Source organism: Coregonus clupeaformis, unplaced genomic scaffold (genome assembly GCF_020615455.1).
Source record: "Coregonus clupeaformis isolate EN_2021a unplaced genomic scaffold, ASM2061545v1 scaf0377, whole genome shotgun sequence".
NCBI classification, from domain to species: Eukaryota; Metazoa; Chordata; class Actinopteri; order Salmoniformes; family Salmonidae; genus Coregonus; species Coregonus clupeaformis.
Genome location: NW_025533832.1, coordinates 211,565 through 234,875, shown reverse-complemented (window position 1 = coordinate 234,875; position 23,311 = coordinate 211,565). Strand labels below are relative to the sequence as shown.

Sequence of the window (23,311 nt, the reverse complement as noted above, 5' to 3'; positions counted from 1 at the left end):
CACAGAGGTCAGACGTTTCTTGTAGTTGGCCACCAGGTTTGCACACATCTCAGGTGGGATTTTGTTCCACTCCTCTTTGCAGATCTTCTCCAAGTCATTAAGGTTTCGAGGCTGACGTTTGGCAACTCGAACCTTCAGCTCCCTCCACAGATTTTCTATGGGATTAAGGTCTGGAGACTGGCTAGGCCACTCCAGGACCTTAATGTGCTTCTTCTTGAGCCACTCCTTTGTTGCCTTAGCGGTGTGTTTTGGGTCATTGTCATGCTGGAATACCCATCCACGACCCATTTTCAATGCCATGGCTGAGGGAAGGAGGTTCTCACCCAAATTTGACGGTACATGGCCCCGTCCATCGTCACTTTGATGCAGTGAAGTTGTCCTGTCCCCTTAGCAGAAAAACACCCCCAAAGCATAATGTTTCCACCTCCATGTTTGACGGTGGGGATGGTGTTCTTGGGGGATGCCAAAGAGCTCGATTTTGGTCTTATCTGACCACAACACTTTCACCCAGTTCTCCTCTGAATCATTCAGATGTTCATTGACAAACTTCAGACGGGCCTGTATATATGCTTTAGTGTGTTACCAATTGTTTTCTTGGTGACTATGGTCCCAGCTGCCTTGAGATCATTGACAAGATCCTCCCGTGTAGTTCTGGGCTGATTCCTCATCATTCTCATGATCATTGCAACTCCACAAGGTGAGATCTTGCATGGAGCCCCAGGCCGAGGGAGATTGACAGTTCTTTTGTGTTTCTTCCATTTGCGAATAATCACACGAACTGTTGTCACCTTCTCACCAAGCTGCTTGGTGATGGTCTTGTAGCCCATTCCAGCCTTGTGTAGGTCTACAATCTTGTCCCTGACATCCTTGGATAGCTCTTTGGTCTTGGCCATGGTGGAGAGTTTGGAATCTGATTGATTGATTGCTTCTGTGGACAGGTGTCTTTTATACAGGTAACAAGATGAGATGAGGAGCACTCCCTTTAAGAGTGTGCTCCTAATCTCAGCTCGTAACCTGTATAAAAGACACCTGGGAGCCAGAAATCTTTCTGATTGAGAGGGGGTCAAATACTTATTTCCCTCATTAAAATGCAAATCAATTTATAACATTTTTGACATGCGTTTTTCTGGATTTTTTTGTAGTTATTCTGTTTCTCACTGTTCAAATAAACCTACCATTAAACGTATAGACTGACCATTTCTTTGTCAGTGGGCAAACGTACAAAATCAGCAGGGGATCAGTTGAGGACAGTTGAGCTGTGGTGGACCCGCAACCAAATATATTTATAACTAACCCAGGATAGTTCATCTGTGTCGTTCACAGTGTGAGCAAATGAAACATAGTGCAGAATAAGCAAGGAGGTGGGCAAAACCAAGCACGAGCAAGCGATATCCTATTGGCGCGTTGTAACACGTAGTTGCATATTTCCTCTGTGAAGTGCGCGTGTGCACAAACTCAATTCGACCGTGCACACCTAAACAGTGCAATTTTTAAAAACTTTCGCAATGCGTCAAGTCTATAAAACTTAGTGCACTGTGTTCGTAAAATTCTAGTTTTGGGAACAGCAAAAAGGATTGAGATCTAGTTCCATCCTCTCCCACTACTCGCGACTGGACTTCCTCTCACTAACATATTTGGTGGTGAGAAAACGTTGTAAACCGATGCTTCAGCTTTATAGTCCCCATGACGTGTCTCGGTTACCCCTTGTCTGTGCTGCGACTGCTGCCAGTCTCTGGCTGCTCCAGCAATGTGTACGTTTGTGGACCTAACACTATGCTATTGCAACTGTTATGAAACTGCCTCTGTGTTAAGCGTCATATTGCCTTCATTGGAAATACCCTCTAAACACTAACAATGTTGCTGGAGGTCATTGTATGCGATTCGGCTTGGCCTTAGTCATCATTATCTAGGCCTGTAGCAAAGTAAAGGAAAAGTGAAAGCATGAGATGAGGGGTTTCCCACAGTAATACAGATCAACTGCAAAACTTGCACATTATGCTGTTATTATGTAACCATTACCCCACATTCAGATACTAAATTAAGAAATTATTTCAGAGAGCAGAATGTTTATTGTCATTAACACAGAACATAAAAAGGCTAGTGCATTGTACTGCCTTGAAGACAATGTAAACAGAAAACAAATAATTATTTGGGATCCCTATTTACATTAGTTAAAACACAAATGTGAGAGAACAATTCAATAAAAAATAAATACAAAAGACATTTGGGGCATTAAAAATACTTAATTTACAGTATAGTGCAAATAGAAAGTTGAACACAAAGTTTGTATGAAACCTCTTATATTACAGGACTGTTCTTGTAATCAGTTTTTCTTTGAGTACCTGAAAATCACTGAGGGGAGTATGATAATTTAACTAAAGTTTGATGCTATGATCTCAGAGTATTTGCAAAGCATATGTGACGCAGTAGAACTAATCATGTTGAAAATAGGCCTCCCGAGTGGCGCAGCGGTCTAAGGCACTACAGACCCAGGTTCGATCCCGGGTCGCAGCCGGCCACGACCGGGAGACCCATAAGGCGGCGCACAATTGGCCGAGCGTCTGTGTTAGAGGAGGGTTTGGCCGGCCGGGATGTCCTTGTCCCATAGCGCTCTAGCAACTCCTGTGGCGGGCCAGGCGCATGCACGCTGACACGGTCGCCAGTTGTACAGTGTTTCCTCTGACACATTGGTGTGGCTGGCTTCCGGGTTAAGCGAGCAGTGCGGCTTGGCAGGGTCATGTTTTGGAGGATGCATGGCTCTCGACCTTCGCCTCTCCCAAGTCCCTACGGGAGTTGCAGTGATGGGACAAGACTGTAACTACCAATTGGATATCATGAAAAGGGGTACCAAAATAAATGGTGAAAATGTGAGATGGTGGCAGAAGTGGGATTTCAGTTTACATTGAGGATTGTCACAGCCTCTGTTTTAGTCTTTCAGCTCCTCCCCTTCTTTGCGCTGGAAGCCAGTATTCTGCTTGTTCACCAGATCAGCATAGGTTCCACCTTTCTCCAGCAGCTCAACATGGCTCCCCTCCTCTAGCACCTTTCCCTCCTCGAGAACAACAATGTGATTGGCCTTCTCCACAGTGCTCAGTTTATGAGCAATCAACAGCACTGAGCAGGGGTTTGAGTCCTTGAGCAGAGCTTGATGGACCTAAGGAGAGAAACATGTTGAGTATGTTTGAATTAAAGCCACTGAATTGTCAGAGATTAGCTGAGATTACAATACACTGTAAATCAATTATTAAAGTTAGGGAAGGAAACAGCCTCCATTGGGTTATTTTGTGAGTAAATGATCAACAGCAACTGATTATCCACCCAAAATTGATTTATGTCAGTCTGTTGTAGTGAAAGATAACAAGATTCAGAGTTCTCCTACCAAATGCTCGCTCTCGGTGTCCAGGTTACTGGTGGCATCGTCCAGCACTAGAATCCGAGGCTGTCTGATCAGAGCTCTGGCGATGGCTATGCGTTGCTTCTGCCCTCCTGAAACCTGGCCTCCCTTCTCCCCGGCATCTGTGGAATAAAGAACAACAATTAGGTATGAACAGCAGAGCTGGATAACACACATACACTACAATCATATCATCAGTAGTTTGAGGAAGGAAAAGTACTAACAGTTCAAAGTCGAAGTCATGCAGAAAAAAGTGTAACTTTTTATCAGTAAGGACTAAACAAAGCCCCAAAGAAACAATATTACCAATCCTATCAGGATGAAGTCAATATGAATTAAGCTTTTGGGACATACCTGTATCATAGCCCTTGGGCAGGTCAGAGATGAACTTGTGGGCATTGGCCAGCTCAGCAGCCCGGTATATCTCCTCATCGGAAGCGTCCTCTCGGCCATATTTGATGTTCTCCTTGACAGAACGAGCAAACAACACCGGCTCCTGACTCACCACACTGATCTGAGAGACATTATTCATTAGTTGGTTAATAACTTATTGGCAAACATTGTGATCATGTAGTGTTCTTTAAAGGCTGGTAGCTATTTATGTTACGCACTAATATAGCTTAGAGGAAGAGTAACATTGCTTCCATTGCTGTTCGTAATGACCTTGTCGTGTAGGTACTGGTTCTTGTAGCTGTGCAGTGGCTTTCCATCCAATAGGATCTCTCCTTCCTGGGGCAGGTAGAACCTCTCCAGCAGGCTCACACAGGTGCTCTTCCCTGATCCAGAAGCCCCCACCAGGGCAGTGATCTGCCCAGGCCTCAGCTCCAGAGACAGGCCCTGGGAGATAGAGAGAAATTGTAATTTAATGTATGTTATTTTAATTCATATCCAGTATATGTGTATATAGTATACTGTAAATATAATGTAGATACCTTGAGCACAGGTGTATCTTCCCTGGTAGGGTAGGTAAATGTGACATTCTTGAACTGAACATGTCCCTCAAGTTTCTGTGGGGCAAGGGAGCCTTCTGGAGGAACCTGGGGCTGTCGGTCCACATACTCGAATATCTTCTCTGAGCCGCCGATCGCCCTCATCACACTTGGGTAATACGACATCACAGCCTGCCAGACAGGAGGTGTAAAAGCGACACCAGTAAGTGACTGTCAAAATGTTGCTACTCAAAACTCTAGTTATGATTCAAATGTTTTGATACTGATAAATCATTTTGACCCCTATTTTACTGTAGAACAACTTGCCAGTGCCTTGTTAGGGCGTGTACATTTAGGTTTGTTTGTATTTGGTAGTAGGGATCAAGCATAAGATGGCTGCTGGTAGATTGAATGGAGACTGTTTATCTATGGCCTTACCTCCACAGCAGAGGAGAACTGGAGCTCGTAGAGCACAAAGGCCACAAGGTCCCCACTGCTGACAGTCCCCCCTGTCACCAGACTACCACCATAGTACAGGATACTGACCTTCAGGAACAGGCTTGACATCTGAAAGGGAGACAGATGGGGTTATTATTGATTATGACTAGAGTCCAGAGTTTTCCAGATCATGTAACCAGGAAGAACTCTGGGACGTACAGTAGTTATAGTCTATAACAATGGCCCAGAGCTTTCCCTAGTCTGTTCACATGGCCAGGAAAAACTCAGGGCACTTATTACAGACAAATTCATGCACCCTCATGAGTCAATGTGCAATCCAAGCTTTTTGGAACTGAATTTGGATAAATTGCTCTCACTCTGTGACTGTTTACAATTGAAGCTGAGACTCACGCTATTGGTCCAGGTCGAGGCTGCGTAGGCTGCTGCTTCCTCTTTATTCAGAGAGTAGGTCTTCTCCAGCCTCTTCCTGTAGCGCTCTGTCTCGCCCTCCTCATTGGCAAAGCTGCGCACTGTCTTCATGGAGGAGAAGGTCTCCGTGGCAACATCATTGGCCTGGGCTAGTGACTTTTGAACCTTCGCACCGAGCTCCTGGGACAAAAACAATATTCACAGTTACATTCTGATTGGTCAGGTAACATTCTGATCTGTCTGCTCTGTGGTGCTATTTTTGTGACTGTGGCTTGTAGAATCAAGATGTATGCAAACACGAAACTGCAACTCTCAGACAATGTTACTCATCACGGGAGTGTTCAGTAGTTCACAGAACTACCCCCACTATAGCCTGGTCCCAGATCTGTTTATGCTGTCTAGCCAACTCTTATTGTCATTGTCACCCCATACATTTAGTCAAGAAGGCGCAAACAGATCTGGGACCAGGCTACTTCCACTACAATAGGTTAGAAAAGGTCTGATTTCCTGTACCTGGTACCACTTGCCGGATATCTTTGGTATGACCCAGATGATAGGAAGCCCCATAGCGGTGAAGAGTGACAGCTTCCAGGAGAGATTGAGCATAAAGATGAAGAGGAAAGTGACACGCATGAAGTACCACATCAGCAGACTCAACCTCTCACTCAGAGACTCACTCATGTCGTTGGTGTCCGTGGTGATGCGTGACACAAGGTTACCTGGAACAAAGGTCATAGGTTAAGTTAGACCCTTGGAGGGGACGGGGTGCAAATATATATAATATATATATAGCATAAAGCATAAATATATTGCATAAAGAAAGAAAAAACACACAATGCTCTTGACAGTATCACTCATGTTTATTAAGATTAGCTCCTTTTCACCTGGGATATATCCTTGGGACATACAGTATGTGTTTATCAGTTAGCTTTGAATAAATTAGTAACCCAGCTACTGTATAAAAAAAATATATTTAAGAAGGTGGAGTACAGTTAACTGCCAAAATAAAGGAATCACTTGAGGAAATGAGGGGATACACAGTATATTGAAAGCAGGTGCTTCCACACAGTTGTGGTTCCTGAGTTAATTAAGCAATGAACATTCCTTGCTTAGGGTCATGTATAAATATGTCCAGCTGCCCATTATTTGGGCTACCATGGCTAGAAGGAGAGATCTCAGTGACTTTGAAAGTGGGGTCTCAAAGAGCATTGGGAGTTTAAAGGGTGGGTGTGTGTGTCTCAGTCACCAGATCTCAACCCAATTGGACACTTATGGGAGATTCTGGAGCGTCGCCCAAGACAGCGTTTTCCACCACAATCAACAAAACAAACATTTCTCGAGGAAGAATGGTGTCAATCCCTCCAATAAAGTTCCAGACACTTGTAGAATCTATGCCAGGGCACATTGAAGCTGTTCCGGCGGCTAGTGGTGGCCCAACGCCCTATTAAGACACTTTATGTTGGTGTTTCATTTATTTAGGCAGTTACCTGTAGATTAGAATGAGATGTGACTCACCTGTCTGTGCTTTGTCAAAGAAAGCGATCTCCTGCTTCAGCACTGACTGGAAGACTAGGCCCTGGATGGAGGTGTGTATGCGACTCATGGTGATGTTGTAGATGAGATCACACACAAACTCACACACAGCACTGAACGATGAAGATGGGAGAAGGAGGGCAAAAAAACATGTTACTACAGTATCATTACAATAGATGCCCTATGGAAGTGGTTAGGAAGCTTGAAACCTAAAAATTAAACAGGAGTATCAAACACTGAGCATCAATTGGAAGGACTCAAGAGTATCGTATTGCCAATTATTGATCTATGCTCTACTATACCTCATGACTGTAATCAGAGACATGACTGTGATGGCGTAAGTGAAGGCTTCAGGCTCGTCTTCATTCATGATCCAGTCTGTCATTCGGCCGGTGTAGTGGGGAATAGCCATCTCACCAAGGGAAGAGATGACGACAAGACTCAGCACTGCTCCAAAGCGTATGATGTAAGGCTTCATGTAGCCCATCAGTTTCTCTAGAGAGGCCCCAGTCTTCTTCTGTGGTTCCTTGGTTGGCTTGGTAATAAGAGAAGGGACGTAGCGTGTCCAGTACAACCATGCTACGACTGTTACGCAGTAGCCCTGAAGTAGCTGAAAAACAAGTGATTTTAGTCCGTTAGGTTTGTCCATTTTTAAAACAAAAAGGGTATAAATATATATATATTAACATAATTATAGCAATATAGACTTTTCACCCACCCCCTGCCAGGAGTGCCATCCCCATAGCTGCCCCAAGATGGACTGGCCACATGCCCAGAGAAGGCTGATGTAGAGTGGGCAGTGGAAGCAGAGGACCCCCATGCTCTGGAGTCCCTCGAAGCTGCTCATCCATGGGGGACTTCCAGGGAACATGAAGGTGAGAAAGAGGTGGAGGCCGGCACGGAGCAGGCTTCCACCCCACAAGGTGATAAGGGGATGAGGGAGGAGGAGAGGAGAGAGTTGGGACAAGCGGACTGTCTGCACCACACACACATCCATGCACAGGAAGAGCAGCGGAGAGAAGTTCATTTTCGGCATTCCGAACAGGCTCTAGAACAGGAGGTTGGGACAGACAGATAATGAGGTTGAAGAACATCATATCCAGGGGTTAAATTGAGGAGGACTAAGTGGGATACCATATGGAAAATGATATGTGCACATAGATCTGTTATAGCCTATTATCGAAAAAGTGGCAATTTGAGAATTAGTTCACACAAAATCCCAATTAAACCCCTGGGACATAGATTATCTGAAAATATTGGAGGGAGTGTGACCATTTAATGAAAAACAGCTGACCGACTAATAAGGGACAACATTGGGTGCTGGAGTGTGTAATCAACTGTTATCTTATGGCGCTTCATTTTTACTTTCACTTCACTTTCAATTAGGTTCATTTCAAAGTCGTTTTAAGCTTCAGGATGAATATGACGAATGGTAATAACACATTACAATACATGCTGTAATATATAATACAATATAACAAGTTTAAATTCCTTTAAAAAAGATAGACTACTCACGTTTGCATGTGGGCTCTTACGAGTGAGGTTGCAATTTCTTCTGAATTTCAAGGAAACGATAGCCTATATATATTAAGAATAGATCTAGCCTATATTCTAAATTACACCCTCTTATAAATGGTAATCTTCGCATTAATTTAGTTATACAGCAGTCTGCGACTGGACTGGATGACCCCACGTTCGAGTTGCTGATTGTGCTTCATAATAAAACCGAAAGTACATAACTGGAAAGTCCCTTTTGACCGACCCGCCCCCTCTTGACATGCCATACTGAGTTTGGTAAATGCCGATTTTAGATTAATTATACTATGCTATACTTTATGTGAAACGAGTAGGTGATTACTGTGTAAGGGCTTGATATATCTGAAAATGTTGTACAGTAAATTACTTACTGGCTGAGTCATCTTGGAACTTGAAAGGAATTTCATGTTGAATAGCGACATCGTGTGGAAAGCTTGATGACCTACATGATGATAATCAATATCATTATCACCACTCCATTATTGATACATTATTGCCATGATCATCTGTTGCATATTCCCCCTTGACAATGCAAAACAGCCTAATGTTTATATATGTATAAACTCATCATAAAAAATTATAGTTTGGGTTTTTGGCCAGATAACTCAAATGAAGGTAATGAGTAAGTAGTATGCCTTAGCCTGAAATATACATTTACGTCATTTAGCAGACGCTCTTATCCAGAGCGACTTACAGTTAGTGAATACATTTTTTTATATATATACTGGCCCCCCGTGGGAATCGAACCCACAACCATGGCGTTGCAAACGCCATGCTCTATCAACTGAGCTACATCCCTGCCGGCCACTCCCTCCCCTACCCTGAACGACGCTGGGCCAATTATGCGCCGCCCATGAGTCTCCCGGTCGCGGCCGGCTGCGACAGAGCCTGGATTCGAACCAGGATCTCTAGTGGCACAGTTAGCACTTAGACCACTGCGCCACTCAGGATATATACCCCCCCCCCCTCCCCCCTCCCAACCCCCAAAACTTGAAACTGCACAAAACTTTGTTGTACCACCTACTGTGAGGCTGTTTCTTGGTACAATTGATGAGTCCTGTGGTTAAGGATGAAAGTAGAACCCCCTAGTTTCCTGTTCCTGGATCCATCATTTCATTTGAGACAGATACGGTGCTGCAGCTATATCTGTCTATTTTAAGACCCACCACATTCCTGGAGGTTATTATCTATTCTTTGAGATTTTGAAAGAGTTTTCTTTGTCATTTGCAGTAGATAAGATTATGATTTTTTTAAATGCAGAGAGCATGCTCCTGCATGGGAAGTTTAAAAAGTGAAATGTGAGGGCCTACTCCTGGACCTGTATTCATAATGTGTCTCAGAGAAGGAGTGCTGATTTATGATCAGTTTAGCCTTTTTGAACATAATGAACATGATTGCCTGAACAGGTGGGACCTAGATCGGCAGTCCTATTCTGAGACGCTTTATGAATACAGGGCCTGGTTAATTTGACAGATTACATACATCTTGAGGCATTATAATCAGTAGAAAAACAGACTGCAGACTCACACAAAGTTCACACACACACACACACACACACACATCCCGTTCCTATTCTTTTCCACACAGTGGCAGGAAGTTGTCCACATATCCGCAGTGCTTCTGAAAAATAATTAGAGAGAGGGAGGTGGGTGTTAGCAGCACTGGAGGTTGGGGTGTACCACTTTAGACATAAACTGTTCACACGGTCCCATTGCGAACGCGGTCAGGAGCGCTGTGAGACAGCAAGTTCTCCAGAAGAGACCCAGAGAGATACCCCACAACACTGTGAAAGTGCCGGAGTACAGACCTGCCGGACCTGCCATAGCCGGACCAAGGCATTGGACCTAATAACCGCGCTGGTACAGCTGTGAGGATACTGAGAGAGAGTAGTCTACTGCCCTGTCTCCATCCTCCTGTCTGGGACCTGCCTGGCCCAATGATGCTGGTGCTGTGGACGGCTGTTCTGTTGGGTTTGAGCAGGTGGTGTCGAGGTGAGTCCCTCTTCCAGCTATTATCTTGTTGATATGATGTTAGATACCTGTGAGAGTGAGGTGGAGTCTCTACTAGGTAATCGACTACAGAGAGGAAGTCCTACATGGTTCGTCCAGCAACAAATCAGACTTTGTTTTACATTGATGTTCTCACTTCTATGTTATATCGATTTCTGAGGATATATCATTAGGAGAAAATACTGTGACGTACTTGACATATATTGCTCTCACATCCTTTCATCATCACTTTATAAGATGCTGCTTGAATGTGTCCCTGATTTAAAGTTATGACTAACCAAAAAGTACTTTGCTTGCATAGCAGTCAAAGATTGTACAGCATTTCCTTGAATGTTCACTGCTATACAGTACATCATGTCTAATCCCAGTTCTCCTGTGCTATGATTGAATTGTCCCTCACACACCTGCCAAGCCTCTCCATTGTCCCACTCCATTACATTCCTCATCGCCAGGGTGACGACCTCCGACCTTCGTCCAGTCCCAGCCCACTCCATTTCCTGTTGCTATTCGCCTCTCTTGGAAACTTCCTGTTTGTGTCAGGCCTCCTATTTCCCGTTTCATGCTTCATGCCAAGGACACACCATTCATAGCCTGCATGGCCTGCACGGTACCAAGCATTGTTAACAATGAATGCTTGGTGGTGATAGATACACATAGGCCTACACAATACACAGCTTGAAAATGTAGGTCAAAGCACAGGTTCTTGCGTGATACAGTAATACAGTATTGTAGTTAATGGATGCTTCTATCCAAAGTGATTCAGTTTAAGTTAGTGTATTAGTGTCAAGCTGGAATCTAACCTTTGTGTGTGTGTGTCTGTGTCTGTGTGTGATTCCTCCCTAATCAGCAGCAGCATCTCCCGGTGGTGACCCCTGGGCCCTATGTCCGTCCAGACAGTGTAAGGCCAAGTTTGGAGATGGGTCATGTGATAAGGAGTGCACCGAGCCCGAGTGTCTGAGAGACGGGTTCGACTGTCTGAGGGACAAAGGACACTGCAAGTAAGACACTGTAGCAGCAGGGAGATCTGGGCTACATTTCATTCCAGGAAGATGTTCCATCCCCTCTTCCCTTTGTTCACTCTCCTTCATGGATCTGACAGGACTGGATATGTGAAAGCAATATGGTGACTTACTCTTACCCAGTAGTCTCATATTCATGGTGAGGGGAGTGAATAAGGGCAGAGGGGAGAGAACATCTTCCTGGAATGAAACACACCCTGCTCTTTACTCTTTATCACTCTCACTTTCCTTTTTTATACATCAAGATTTTTCAACTGGGGTTCACGCTTTCTCTGCATCCCTCCAACTATCCCCCCTCTCAGTTCAGGCCACATCCACTACTGCCGAGACCACTATGCCAACTCTTACTGTGACCAGGGCTGTGAAAGCGCCGCCTGTGGCTGGGACGGGAGTGACTGTCACAGGCACCACAACCCTCTGTGGGCTAAGGGCACCCTGCTCCTGCACACCCGCGTCCCCCTGCAACACGGCACATTCTCCAACAGTTCCCTTCTCTGGGCCCTCAGCACCCTCCTTCAGACGCCTCTCAAATTGCGCGGCACGGCGCCCCTTGACCCCAACAAGGACCTCTTCACATTTAATCCCCAGCAGCTCGAAAATCTGCTGGCTCAAGCTTCCTCGGATGACTCAAATGGGTAACTATAAAGAGATGACGATTTTGCTTCCCCAAATGTTTTACCTTATCCTAGTCCCTTTGGTTAACATCTCATCAATCTCCCCATCTCTCTTAAACAGCTCTCTCCTATTCCTGCAAGTGGATAACAGGCCATGCTCCCGTCTGCCCTCTACCTGTTTCCCGTACGCCATCGAAGCAGCTAACTTCCTACGGGCTGCTACATCATCGACTCGTGCGTCAGTCCCCTCTCACCCAGAATTAAAGGCCCTTATTAGTGTAAGAGGGGTCGGGGAGGAAATAGGAGGGAGAGAGGAGGACCCAGTTGAGGAAAAAGAGGAAACTAATGGTATGTATCCTGTTATCCTGTGTGTGTGTGTGTGTGTGTGTGTGTGTGTAAGACTGAGTGTGTGTGTGTGTGTGTGTGTGTGTGTGTGTGTGTAAATGTGAGTACCACCTAATATCTCTGCCCCCCTTCTCCGCACAGGAGCAACACCTCCATGGCTATGGGCTGTGATCGGCATGGCAACGGGCCTGGTACTGGCTTTGGTCTTGATGGTTGTCTTGGTGATCAGAAGGGTGAGACGACGACGAGCGGAGAGGGAGGGAGGAGGAGGAGGAGGAGAGAGGGTTAGGCACAGATCCACTGTCACTGAGAATGACAGCGGAGACCATGTGGCCAAGGCATGGGCACAGCACACACCCCACCGAGAGCAGAGGGGCAGGACAGGGAGAGAGAAAGACAGGAACGGGATAAAGAAGAAGAAAGCAAAGGAGGCTGAGAAGAAAAGACGCAGAGAGCCACTGGGGGAGGATGCAATTCGACTGCGGTGAGTGAAGATGAATGATTATGGGAGAAGTTAGAGGATGTTCAGTCTAGCAAATCAACAGTGCTGTGATCAGATAACAGTATGCTTCATTGTAATGGGTTGTATGGCTTTCAGTTGTTTTCATTAGGGTCATTTACAATGTCTGTAAGGTAAAACTGTTGTGTTGGACTATCTCTATTTTACACAATATTAGTGATACTGTAGTCATATCCCATGTACAAAGTACTGCTATTCACAGCATAACGTATGATTTCAGGCCCCTGAAAAAGGACCTGGATATCGGAAGTGACACTGACTTTACCCAGAGTTCAATGGAGGACATCAACAGGTCCATCTGTGACCACCGAACTCAAGAGCAGAAGCACTACCGCAGCCCTCCGACTCCGAGCCACCCACAAACACCCATACAACGTAAGATCACCTCCTGATAATGGTTAACATACTGTATTAATAGGCTTGTAAAATTATTAATTATTCCCTTACATTAACAGGTTTGGAGAGCCTTTAACTGGTCACAATTTACGGTTTGCACAAGCATGTAACTAAATTGACTTTCAGCTCCACTTTTAGCTCCCCCAAGAGGATGGGAGAGAAATGCTGTCCCGTCTCCACATCACAGAACACCCAATCAAGTGAGTTCCATAAATATTCACATAAATGTCAATATGTTTATTTAAATTGTAGATTAAGCTGGTTATTATTTACAGTATTCTATTTTGACCAAACCAAACATTATGTTGACAGTCTGCTTCGGTTCAGTGGTGTGGTCCAGATGGGTCAGTGGTCCTGATTCGTGCGGTCCGGAGTGGGCTTGACCGTGTGGTCCTGGAGCTGCTACGAGCTGGGGTGCCGGTCAACAACACAGACCACACTGGTATTACTTTACTCTCCCAATTTCCCAATGATATTATTAACCAAAATGTAGGCTAAACGGTAAAATAAACCAAGTAAACTCAACTTCCCTGTAGAGTGTCATGGGATGATTATTGTGCAAATGTATTTAAAAAATCTATATTGCATGGAACAAATGCCCATAAATGTTATGTAGCGTCCATAGGTGTAATAACGAGCTTATAAACACACTGCCTCACATACATATTACTATATTGTATTACTTTGAGGGGTTGAGTAACCAGTGTAACTGACCCCATCTCTCTCTGGTCCTCCCCATGTCACGTCCCTTTTTGTGTCCCTTCTCTTCTCTTCTGTTCTGGTAAAACCTCCATGGCTTCCCACTCTTCCCTTCCATTCCTCTCTACAGCACCCCTTCTGCCCTCCTCTCAAACCGATACAGAAGTTAATGTGCCCTAGTGCCCAGGCAGTGTGGATGTACCATATTAACCTCCCTTGCTCTTCTCTCTCTCTCTTTCTCTTCCTCTATCTCTCTCTCACACTATCTCTCTCTCTCTCCCTCTCGGGCTGATTCACTGGTCCCTCACCATCATTTGCATTCCCATTTCCTCTCTTTCAAAATCACCCTCTTCCTCGTCTTTCACCCTTTGGGCTTGACTCTGTTGTATAATGTTTGTTCACTGGCTGACTTACTCCCTCTCTTTCTGTACTGAACTCCCACCTTCCTTCACTCACCTTCCTCCACTTGAAATGCACTCTCTCTCTCAGGGAGATCAGCCCTCCACTGGGCATGCTCAGTTAACCACCTCTCCTTGACAAGAACCCTCACTCGCTACGGTGCTGCAGTGGACCTACAGGACAACAAGGTACCAAGGCCAGCAGAAGCCTCTGCTTTTATGATTCTTCACATGCTAGTATGAAGATTTAGGAAGATGAACTTCGAAGGAACTATATTCAGTTAAATCTGTGTAGAATGGTTAAACTTTAGGTTACTCCCATATTATTGCTTCGACACTCCCATTCTCTGATATATACCACTCCCATTATCTGATAGGGTGAGACTGCTCTGTTCCTCTCCGCCCTCCATGGTTGCTACGACACCGCCCGGTTCCTGCTCCTGAACGGGGCCAATCAGAATCTGTCTGATCGCAGAGGACGCCGGGCACTGGATGTTGCCCGAGAGGGAATGCATCATCAAGTCCTGGAGCTCCTATTGGCTCACAGGGTTCAGAGAGGGCCTATTCCTATGGAGCAAGCCAATGATATGCTGTGGGATGAGCGTGCCTTGCTCTATAGCCAGTGGATGAATTCCCCTGGGCTCCCTGGGAGAAGTGCCTCCTTCTCTGGTGTCATAGGGCATCAGGATATGTCCTCGCCTCCGCCAAGGTAAGGTCTTGTGGCATTTGGCACATCTACTCACAATAACATTTAGCAATTTACCAATCTTGATGATAAGGCAAATTCATCACTGCTTACGCTTATGATCTCCCTCTTCTTTTGACAGTGATTGGTCAATGGGCAGAGTGCAGTGCCCTTCCCCTCAGAACTGGCGGCCACAGCTCAATCAATCAGTGACCGCATTGGTCACCCCAAGAATCATGGGGCGTCCCCCACGGCCAATCAGCACTCTGCAGGAAGTTACCTCAGAGGACGAAGATCGTGAAAGGCCCCAGGAAGTCCCGAGAGCAGTGACACCGCACTTCCTGTTACCCCAGCCTGCTCCTCGACAGCGGTCCTTCTCCTGTACCCAGAATGCACTGCAGCGTCGCTCCAGTTCACACCAGCCCGAACCGACTTATGTTGCCTTATCAGAGAAAATAGCCAATGAGCCCATAGAAAGAGTGATCGTAGTCCCTCCTACAGATGCTCCCACCAAATCAGATCGTAGATCAATAGTCGATAGTAGCGATAACCCCAGCAGGGCGGCAACAGAGATTGAGGCAGCAAGCTCTAAAAATACAGACCAGAAAGCCCGAAGTGAGAAGCTAAATAACCACATGCCTGACTCTAACCAAACAGCTTTGTAAGGGACAGGGCTGGGCTGTGAGATATCATGCTGAAATGACCCCAAATACCATCATGTCAATCATGTCTGTTTCATTTTCATGTCGCCCCTTGCCCATAAATAACAGTAGATTGACAGACGGGATATAAACTCAATCAATAAATGAGTAACTTAATTTACTCTAAATATCTAAATCAATAAACTATGGAATGATTAATGTGCAATTTTTACTTCTTCTGCCGTATTAGGAGGTCTCTTATGCTGATATCAACCAATCAAGACAGACCAACTGACTGTGAATACAGAGTCTTTATTGTAAAAGAGGTAGAGAATAAAGGTGTTTTTCACTCACTGTACAGAATGACAGCACTGTTGATATATTCATTCAAACCGTTAATATAACCAGCACACACACTTCATTCATGATATAGACAAACACACACACACAAGCCCAGTAGAAAAGAGAAAACAAACAAAATCTTTGGATTTTCTCTATTGCCCCCACATCCTCTAAATGCAACTATATCTGAGCTTTAAACAAAAATCGTAAAATAGTTGTAATAACAGCATTAATAATATAGCCTAATAAAACAATGGTAATGCAATTTCCCAAGCCTCCCTGCCCACATACCACAGTAACATATAAAGTAGTGGAAAACGAAACCCATGATCCCAACTAAACATCACACACACACACACACACATTCAACTCATACAAACATAATGAACAGTATCATCGGACAGTAAGAAACAGAAAAGACATACAAAAACTGCAGCCAAGTAAGAGTGATATCATTCTTTCAGTCTTTTTCCGTTGTCAATATTTCCATCTATGTCATCGACGCAAAGGGGGCGGGACCATCAGTCAGAATCTCCAGAGTGGTCGTTTCCCGGGGAAGTGGCAGAGGGGGGCGTGTTTTGCCCTTGCCAGTTCCCATTGGTCTGCCAAAGAGAAAAAGAGGGGGCAAAAAAGACGTGGTGACTTGTAGACCTACATTAACCCCTCTCCACTCCAATACAACTATTCCCCAAGGTTGTTGTTGTGAATGAGAATGTGCTCTCAATTAGCTACGAGCTAAAATAAAGATGATATGTAACATGAAGTGAATGACAGAGTTCCATACTTGCGCTCCCATGTAGACAGGCTGTTCTCCATTCATTGGCGGAACTCCCAGGAAAAGGTCTGGTCCAGTGAGAGAGAAGCCCCCCGATCCTGTGGAGGAACAAAAGGGGAGACGTCTTTAATAGGGGCTATTACGCCTACAACATCACCCTGGTCCCAGATCTGTTTGTGCTGTAAAGCCGACTTCTATTGTCTGGGCAAGGAGTTGGCAAGACAGCACAAAAGGCCCGATTCCCACTTAGGAAATTACACCTTTCTTACGCACGCCTTTCCTACGCACTTCTCAGTAGCTGGTATTCAGACTTACCTTATTCAGTCGCGTAACGGGCATGGCAGACGTGGTTCTGATTAAATGTAATTCAACTGCTGAAAACCCTCCCACCTGCTGGCCAACAGATTTTCTCGTGGAGTTTTCATTAAATAGGGTTTTAAGCCATCCCTTTAAATATGGTGTACTGACTCAATCAAATATATCGAGCGAACGGGTATAGAATATTAGGGATCAATTAAAGAAATATATGCATATTTGTCTCCGTTTCAGCACCATTTAGTAGATTTAAAAATTCTCTGATCTTGTAGATTATTTAGGGTTAGGAAAGTATTTATGAATCATAAAAAAAAACAGGTTTGGAGAGCCTTTACGCACAAAAGAAAGAAAAAGGTGGTTTGATTCATTCTGAAAATTGCCACATTCAGTTCTTTAACCCGTGGTAATGTTGGAAGATGAGTGTATATAGAATTATAATAGGGAGAATAGTGTACAACAGTAGGCTATATCCTCCTCTATTTCCAGCAATAACTATGGAACTGTGTGATGACACAGCCAGGTATTGCGCCATGCGTTGGGTTTAAACTGTTACAGCTGGGTTTTTTTATTTTTATTTTTTTATTAGCCTACATGTAGTCATAGTAATTTTTCCTCAATAAAGTAATCACCAAAGTCAGTGGTAGTAGCGTGAGTGTTAGTCCAAAGAAGGCAAGGCTGTTAGTGTTGGGGGGTGCTGTAGGATTAATCAAGGTACTCTTTGTAGAGGTAGGTTGGGGGGGAGGGTTGCACAGGACAGAGAAGAGCTTTGAATGGGATGAGTGGGAGGGTCAAGAGACCAGAGGTGGCAGAGCAGGTTGGAGGTAGGGTTTGAGCAAAGTCTGAAGGTAGAGGGGCAGTTCCCCTTGCTGCTCTGTAACACAAAAACACTAACAACCCATCCATTTCTATTACCAATTGAACCATAAACTCAAAACCGTGTGTATCACTAGGCCTGGCTTCCTTTCCTCAGCTCTTACCTGTTGAGTTGGGTGTGTGTGGAGAGTCCTCGTTCTGTGTCGCCACGATGGCCGTCTTCATGGCATAGATGTTGGCCTCCTCTTGGAACTTCCCAATGTTCTTCTTGTAGCGGATTCTCTTGTTGCCAAACCAGTTGCACACCTGTTCAGGTAAAGAGCCAGTAAGAGGTTGGTCAATGGAGTCAACTGTATATGGACGTATCAATTGGTGAGCTAATAGTAAGGACAGAAAGAGAGAGACATACAGTATATGAAGAAAGGTTACCTGAGAGACAGTGATGCTACACTGTTTGGCTAGTTCTTCTTTGGCCTCTTCACTGGGGTAGGGGTTGGAGAGATGGGAGTAGAAATACTCGTTCAGGACTTCCGTCGCCTGCTTGCTGAAGTTACGTCTCTTACGCCTGACAACACAAAGGTGAGTGAGTTGAGAGTGGGCATACAACCCAGGCAGAAGTGTACATTTCACAACTACAGTAACAACTGATATTGACACACAACAGTCATTCACAACCTGCACCATAATATCATGATTATGCACTGTACATATGAGTGGTATGACCATGAACCACTGTTCATTTATGGAATGTTTTATTTTTCATAAAAATGCTACCTGTATATGAATTGTCATTCACTGTCATGGCAAGTTTTGACAGGTGTTGTGTCACCCCAATAACAGTGTTATACACTGACCTGGCGTCGAGGAAGCGGGACCTCAGGATCATGACGGCCTCGCAGGTGCTCTGCTTGAGTTGTGTCTGGATGGAGCTGAACTTGCGGTGGATGATGGCCACCATGCGCTCGATCTCCCGTGGTGACACGGGCCGTGTACGCGACTGCTCCCTCAGCAGGTTCATCACGTGGGTAGTGAACTCACTACAGGCCTACAGGAGACACAGAGAGAGGGGGGGGATTGGAGACAGATATGGATGGAAGTCAATAGCGGGCCCATACTGTTGACGTCTGTCATTTATGTTCACCTTCAACTATCTCACCTAAATTATAACATCACCTCATTTTGGTTTACTTCGCTAAAGGGTGTCATTTTCAGTATGTGCAAAGTGTCAAGTCCCTCCACTTCAAATCAAGTACAGCGACTGACCCCGGCACACATGTATGCCAGAGTCGATATGAGTTCGAATCGGCCCACTGCTCTTTGACTCACCCTCCCTCCATCTTCCCTGTCTTTCCAACACTTTACTATCTTTTCAATAAAGCAAAAAACAATACAAAAGGAGTGGGACTGCCCTACTGCTTTAAGAAAAAATTTACTAGAAAAGTACCTGGTCATATTTCTCCATCTCAGTGTGATAGATGTTGCGAATCTGGCTCAACTTGCTTTTGTAGTCTGAGTGCTCCAGTGAGCTGTCTGGCGACATCCCTCCGGAGCTGGTGGCTGCGGACACCGCTGCTGCCGCCCCACCACCTTTCTCCGGCCCAGCCACACCCTCCGCCAGCAGCATGTTGTCCAATCGCACCAGCTGTGGGTCCTGTGATTCTTCCTCCTGAGCATTTCGCATTGATAGGCCTGCAACAAGAGATGTCTGTCAATCTGATTCATGGTAAATTAAGAGTTACAATGTCTCCTATTACACTGAACAAAAATATAAACGCAACATGCAACAATTTCAAAGATTTTACTGAGTTACAGTTCATATAAGGAAATCAGTCAATTGAAATAAATAAATTAGGCCCTAATCTATGGATTTCACATGACTGGGAAAACAGATATGCATCTGTTGGTCACAGATACCTTAAAAAAAAAGTAGGGGCTTGGATCAGAAAACCAGTCAGTATCTGGTGTGACCACCATTTGCCTCATGCAGCTCGACACATCTCCTTTGCATAGAGTTGATCGGGCTGTTTATTGTGGCCTCTGGAATGTTTTCCCACTCCTCTTCAATGGCTGTGCGAAGTTGCTGGATATTGGCGGGAACTGGAACACACTGTCGTACACGTCGATCCAGAGCATCCCAAACATGCTCAATGGGTGACATTGTGCAGGCCATGGAAGAACTAGGACATTTTCAGCTTCCAGGAATTGTGTACAGATCCTTGCGACATGGGGCCGTGCATTATCATGCTGAAACATGAGATGATGGCGGCGGATGAATGGCACGACAATGGGCCTCAGGATCTCGTCACGGTATCTCTGTGCATTCAAATTCCCATCGATAAAATGCAATTGTGTTCATTGTCCGTAGCTTATGCCTGCCCATACCATAACCCCACCACCACCATAGGGCGCTCTGTTCACAACTTTGACATCAGCAAACCGCTCGCCCACACGACGCCATACACACGTCTGCCATCTGCCCGGTACAGTTGAAACCGGGATTCATCCGTGAAGAGCACACTTCTCCAGCATGCCAGTGGCCATCGAAGGTGAGCATTTGCCCACTGAAGTCGGTTACGACACCGAACTGCAGTCAGGTCAAGACCCTGGTGAGGACGACGAGCATGCAGATGAGCTTCCCTGAGACAGTTTTGACAGTTTGTGCAGAAATTCTTTGGTTGTGAATTCCCGCAGTTTCATCAGCTGTCCGGGTGGCTGTTCTCAGACGATCCTGCAGGTGAAGAAGCCGGATCTGGAGGTCCTGGGCTGGTATGGTTACACATGGTCTGCTTTTGTGAGCCTGGTTGGACGTACTGCCAAATTCTCTAAAACGGCGTTGGAGGCAGCTTATGGTAGAGAAATTATGGTAGTCCCGTGTAGCTCAGTTGGTAGAGCATGGCGTTTGCAATGCCAGGGTTGTGGGTTCGTTTCCCACGGGGGACCAGTACGAAGAAAAAAAATGTATGCACTAACTGTAAGTCGCTCTGGATAAGAGCGTCTGCTAAATGACTAAAATGTAAAAAAAAAAATAACTTTAATTTATCTGGCAACAGCTCTGGTGGACATTCCTGCAGTCAGCATGCCAGTTGGATGCTCCCTCAAAACTTCAGACATCTGTGGCAAAGTGTTGTGTGACATAACTGCACATTTTAGAGTGGCCTTTTATTGTCCTCAGCACAAGGTGCACCTGTGTAATGATCATGCTGTTTAATCAGCTTTTTGATACGCCACACATGTCAGGTGGATTGATTTTCTTGGCAAAGGAGAAATGCTCACTAACAGCTACGTAAACAAATTTGTGCACAACATTTGAGAGAAATGTGCATATGGAACATATCTGGGATATTTTATTTCAGCTCGTGAAACATGGGACCAACACTTTACATGTTGCTTTTATATATATTTTTTGAATTCAAATATTCTCCCTCTGAGGTAGACTTGGAGAAGCGCTATGTGGACTAAACAAATAAAGAAAGGCTCATCTTGCGGCAAAATGAGGAAAGTCATCATACATAATACATATTTGTTGAAAAGGTTAAATAGTTAGAGAATTTTCATCTAACTTAACTGCGTGGATCATGCACAACTCATTATTGTGATGGAGCCAACATCTTCCTCTGTTTTCATCACAGATGGTCCGAAACTTTTAAACGAATTAGCTACACGTTGAAATCAAACAAAGGGTTTCAATTAGTTAAAATTAACTTACCTGTTTTCTCTTTGATCTCGCATAAGACGCTGAACAAAGCTGGTTTCATTCGATGGCAATTCAATGCGTGTTTTCTGACGATTGAAAAAAATATGATTGTTATTATTAGCTAGCTATCTAGTTTATCTAGCTAGCTATTTAGCAACGAGCAATTGGCACCAACAAAACGGACAATTATTTGTTTAGTTAGCTAGCTGCCTGCTTACACACGCTTGATATAGCTAGCTAACTTTAGCTAGATGACATTCACGACAACAACAAACATCGGCTCTGTTGTTCGTGACATTTGGACGTGGAGTTCACTGCAGCCTGCTATGCTAACGTTAGCCAGACAATGCTATAGCTAGCAGCAGCTACAATATGTAGCTAATATGTTAACATTTTATTCGTAGAACAAATGTAACATGAAATGGATAATGTCAAGATTATGGCCACAGTCAGTTTATAATATCTTGCTATTCATATACATGTAAATCTAACCGGCCATCGCGTTAGTAGTAACACATTATTAGCTAGTTACCAGGCTAACAATAAAGCATTAGAGCATAGCTAGCTAGCTAACCAACTGGCAAGTTTTAGCTTAGCAAGAATTCACCCTCTTCCGAGTTAGCCACAAAAAAAAATCGGTTTTATAAATTTCACAACAAATGGCGTGTAAATAGGCCAGGGGAAGAAGTAATAACCAGTTAATAAACAACGTATCATGAAACAAAGCCAGTTAGGTAGCTAGCAACGTTGGCTACCTAGCTTGCTAAGTAAAACACTTCAAAGTTATTTTATTTTTTAAAACTTCTGAAAACTTTAGCTAACTCTTGGGCATTGAGCCACTTTGCAGCAAGGTGTAACTAAATCTGAATAAGTTAGTAAAAATGATGACTAACTTTGCTTGCGCTTCGTCCAAACTTTGGTCGGTGATGGTCATGATTTGTTGCAATATGTCACCAATGTCTCTGCGGCTTTCATGTCCATTTTCTGCGCCTTCGTGGCCCGGGTCTCCGTCGGAGCGGTGGTGGGAAGATGGATGAACCGAGTTTAGTGGGTGCATACTGGGGTGAGAGCTCAGGCCAAGGCCCCGGCCGTTAGAGGGCCCGTTGCCAGTGAGAGCCTGCTGCTGCAACATCCTGAGCGGCACACAGTGGCGCCGGCGACTAATCACAGTCATACACCCTTCAAAACTCAAACACTAGAGCAGGCCTGCACTAGAGTCCCCTAGCGATTACCAGAGAAAAAGTCTCTAACAAGAATGTTCATAAAATTCGAATTGTACTCCACACAGAGCACATAGGCTACTGTACTAGGGATATTCATAGCTATGACTTTTAAACTAAGTAAGTCTTCTACACAATCAGGTAGATGGATATAACTATAAGACAACTGTGTGTGTAGGCCTATGTGTGTGTGTGAGAGAGAGAAACAGAAAGAGAGAAGAGGGGTATCTTTCAATCTCAAAGTAGCCTAATACAATGAGCATTTGCATCCATGATGGGCGAGGGATCATCTTCTGATTTCATATCAGCTAATTTAATAATGCATCAGCTTCAAAATAAGGTCACAGGTGAAATCATCGAAAAAAATATTTTAATCACATTTTATTTGTCTCATGCTTTGTAAAAAACAGGTGTAGACTAATAGTGAAATTCTTACTTAAGGGCCAACAATGCAGAGCGAAACATTTAAAAATAATAACACGAGGAATAAATACACCATGAGTAAAGATAACTTGGCTATATACACGGGGTACCAACTCTGTGTTGTTGTTTTTATCGCACTGCTTT

At 44.6% G+C, this 23,311-nt stretch overlaps 3 protein-coding genes across 6 annotated transcripts; 1 reads left to right on the top strand and 2 right to left on the bottom strand.

Annotated features, from left to right (window-relative positions):
- Positions 1-2,750: 2,750 nt before the first annotated feature.
- Positions 2,751-8,460, bottom strand: LOC123484627 (antigen peptide transporter 1-like). The gene is made up of 13 exons (XM_045215138.1): positions 8,239-8,460; positions 7,442-7,771; positions 7,026-7,333; positions 6,706-6,836; positions 5,704-5,909; positions 5,173-5,370; positions 4,762-4,890; positions 4,327-4,515; positions 4,058-4,231; positions 3,749-3,908; positions 3,380-3,516; positions 2,902-3,154; positions 2,751-2,784 (listed from the first exon to the last, which is right to left on the bottom strand). Exons 2-12 carry the CDS (start codon positions 7,757-7,759, stop codon positions 2,927-2,929), a joined length of 2,178 nt encoding a protein of 725 aa, XP_045071073.1. The 5' UTR covers positions 7,760-7,771; positions 8,239-8,460; the 3' UTR covers positions 2,751-2,784; positions 2,902-2,926.
- Positions 8,461-9,953: 1,493 nt separating this feature from the next.
- LOC123484631 (neurogenic locus notch homolog protein 3-like) lies at positions 9,954-15,668 on the top strand. Of its 3 annotated transcripts, none has more exons than XM_045215158.1 (11): positions 9,954-10,250; positions 11,119-11,266; positions 11,590-11,922; positions 12,023-12,249; positions 12,388-12,730; positions 12,987-13,141; positions 13,289-13,362; positions 13,475-13,604; positions 14,351-14,448; positions 14,637-14,968; positions 15,087-15,668. In XM_045215158.1, the coding sequence occupies exons 1-11, from the start codon at positions 10,196-10,198 to the stop codon at positions 15,607-15,609; spliced, it is 2,418 nt and encodes an 805-aa protein (XP_045071093.1). In that variant the 5' UTR covers positions 9,954-10,195; the 3' UTR covers positions 15,610-15,668. The 3 variants fall into 3 exon arrangements, with proteins under 3 accessions (XP_045071093.1, XP_045071094.1, XP_045071092.1); XM_045215159.1 differs by having other exon boundaries at positions 11,116-11,266; positions 13,301-13,362; XM_045215157.1 differs by having other exon boundaries at positions 11,116-11,266.
- A 209-nt stretch (positions 15,669-15,877) lies between these two features.
- LOC123484630 (pre-B-cell leukemia transcription factor 2-like) lies at positions 15,878-22,697 on the bottom strand. Of its 2 annotated transcripts, XM_045215156.1 has the most exons (9): positions 22,418-22,484; positions 22,327-22,328; positions 21,537-21,610; positions 19,275-19,519; positions 18,685-18,875; positions 18,260-18,395; positions 17,995-18,136; positions 16,712-16,800; positions 15,878-16,529 (listed from the first exon to the last, which is right to left on the bottom strand). In XM_045215156.1, exons 3-9 carry the CDS (start codon positions 21,583-21,585, stop codon positions 16,449-16,451), a joined length of 933 nt encoding a protein of 310 aa, XP_045071091.1. In that variant the 5' UTR covers positions 21,586-21,610; positions 22,327-22,328; positions 22,418-22,484; the 3' UTR covers positions 15,878-16,448. The 2 variants fall into 2 exon arrangements, with proteins under 2 accessions (XP_045071091.1, XP_045071090.1); XM_045215155.1 differs by lacking the exon at positions 22,327-22,328 and having other exon boundaries at positions 22,418-22,697.
- Positions 22,698-23,311: the final 614 nt, after the last annotated feature.

Excerpts from the sequence above, each read along its gene's own strand:
- LOC123484631 (XM_045215157.1), top strand. The coding sequence starts at position 10,196 with ATGATGCTGGTGCTGTGGACGGCTGTTCTGTTGGGTTTGAGCAGGTGG. Across the intron at positions 10,251-11,115 it reads TTTGAGCAGGTGGTGTCGAG|CAGCAGCATCTCCCGGTGGT; the intron begins GTGAGTCCCTCT and ends CTCCCTAATCAG. Across the intron at positions 11,923-12,022 it reads TCCTCGGATGACTCAAATGG|CTCTCTCCTATTCCTGCAAG; the intron begins GTAACTATAAAG and ends TCTCTTAAACAG.
- LOC123484627 (XM_045215138.1), bottom strand. The coding sequence starts at position 7,759 with ATGCCGAAAATGAACTTCTCTCCGCTGCTCTTCCTGTGCATGGATGTG. Across the intron at positions 5,910-6,705 it reads CTTTGACAAAGCACAGACAG|GTAACCTTGTGTCACGCATC; the intron begins GTGAGTCACATC and ends CCTTTGTTCCAG. Across the intron at positions 3,155-3,379 it reads ACACCGAGAGCGAGCATTTG|GTCCATCAAGCTCTGCTCAA; the intron begins GTAGGAGAACTC and ends TTCTCTCCTTAG.
- LOC123484630 (XM_045215155.1), bottom strand. The coding sequence starts at position 22,656 with ATGTTGCAGCAGCAGGCTCTCACTGGCAACGGGCCCTCTAACGGCCGG. Across the intron at positions 16,801-17,994 it reads ACACACACCCAACTCAACAG|GATCGGGGGGCTTCTCTCTC; the intron begins GTAAGAGCTGAG and ends GTTCCTCCACAG. Across the intron at positions 16,530-16,711 it reads CTGTCTACATGGGAGCGCAA|ACCAATGGGAACTGGCAAGG; the intron begins GTATGGAACTCT and ends TCTCTTTGGCAG.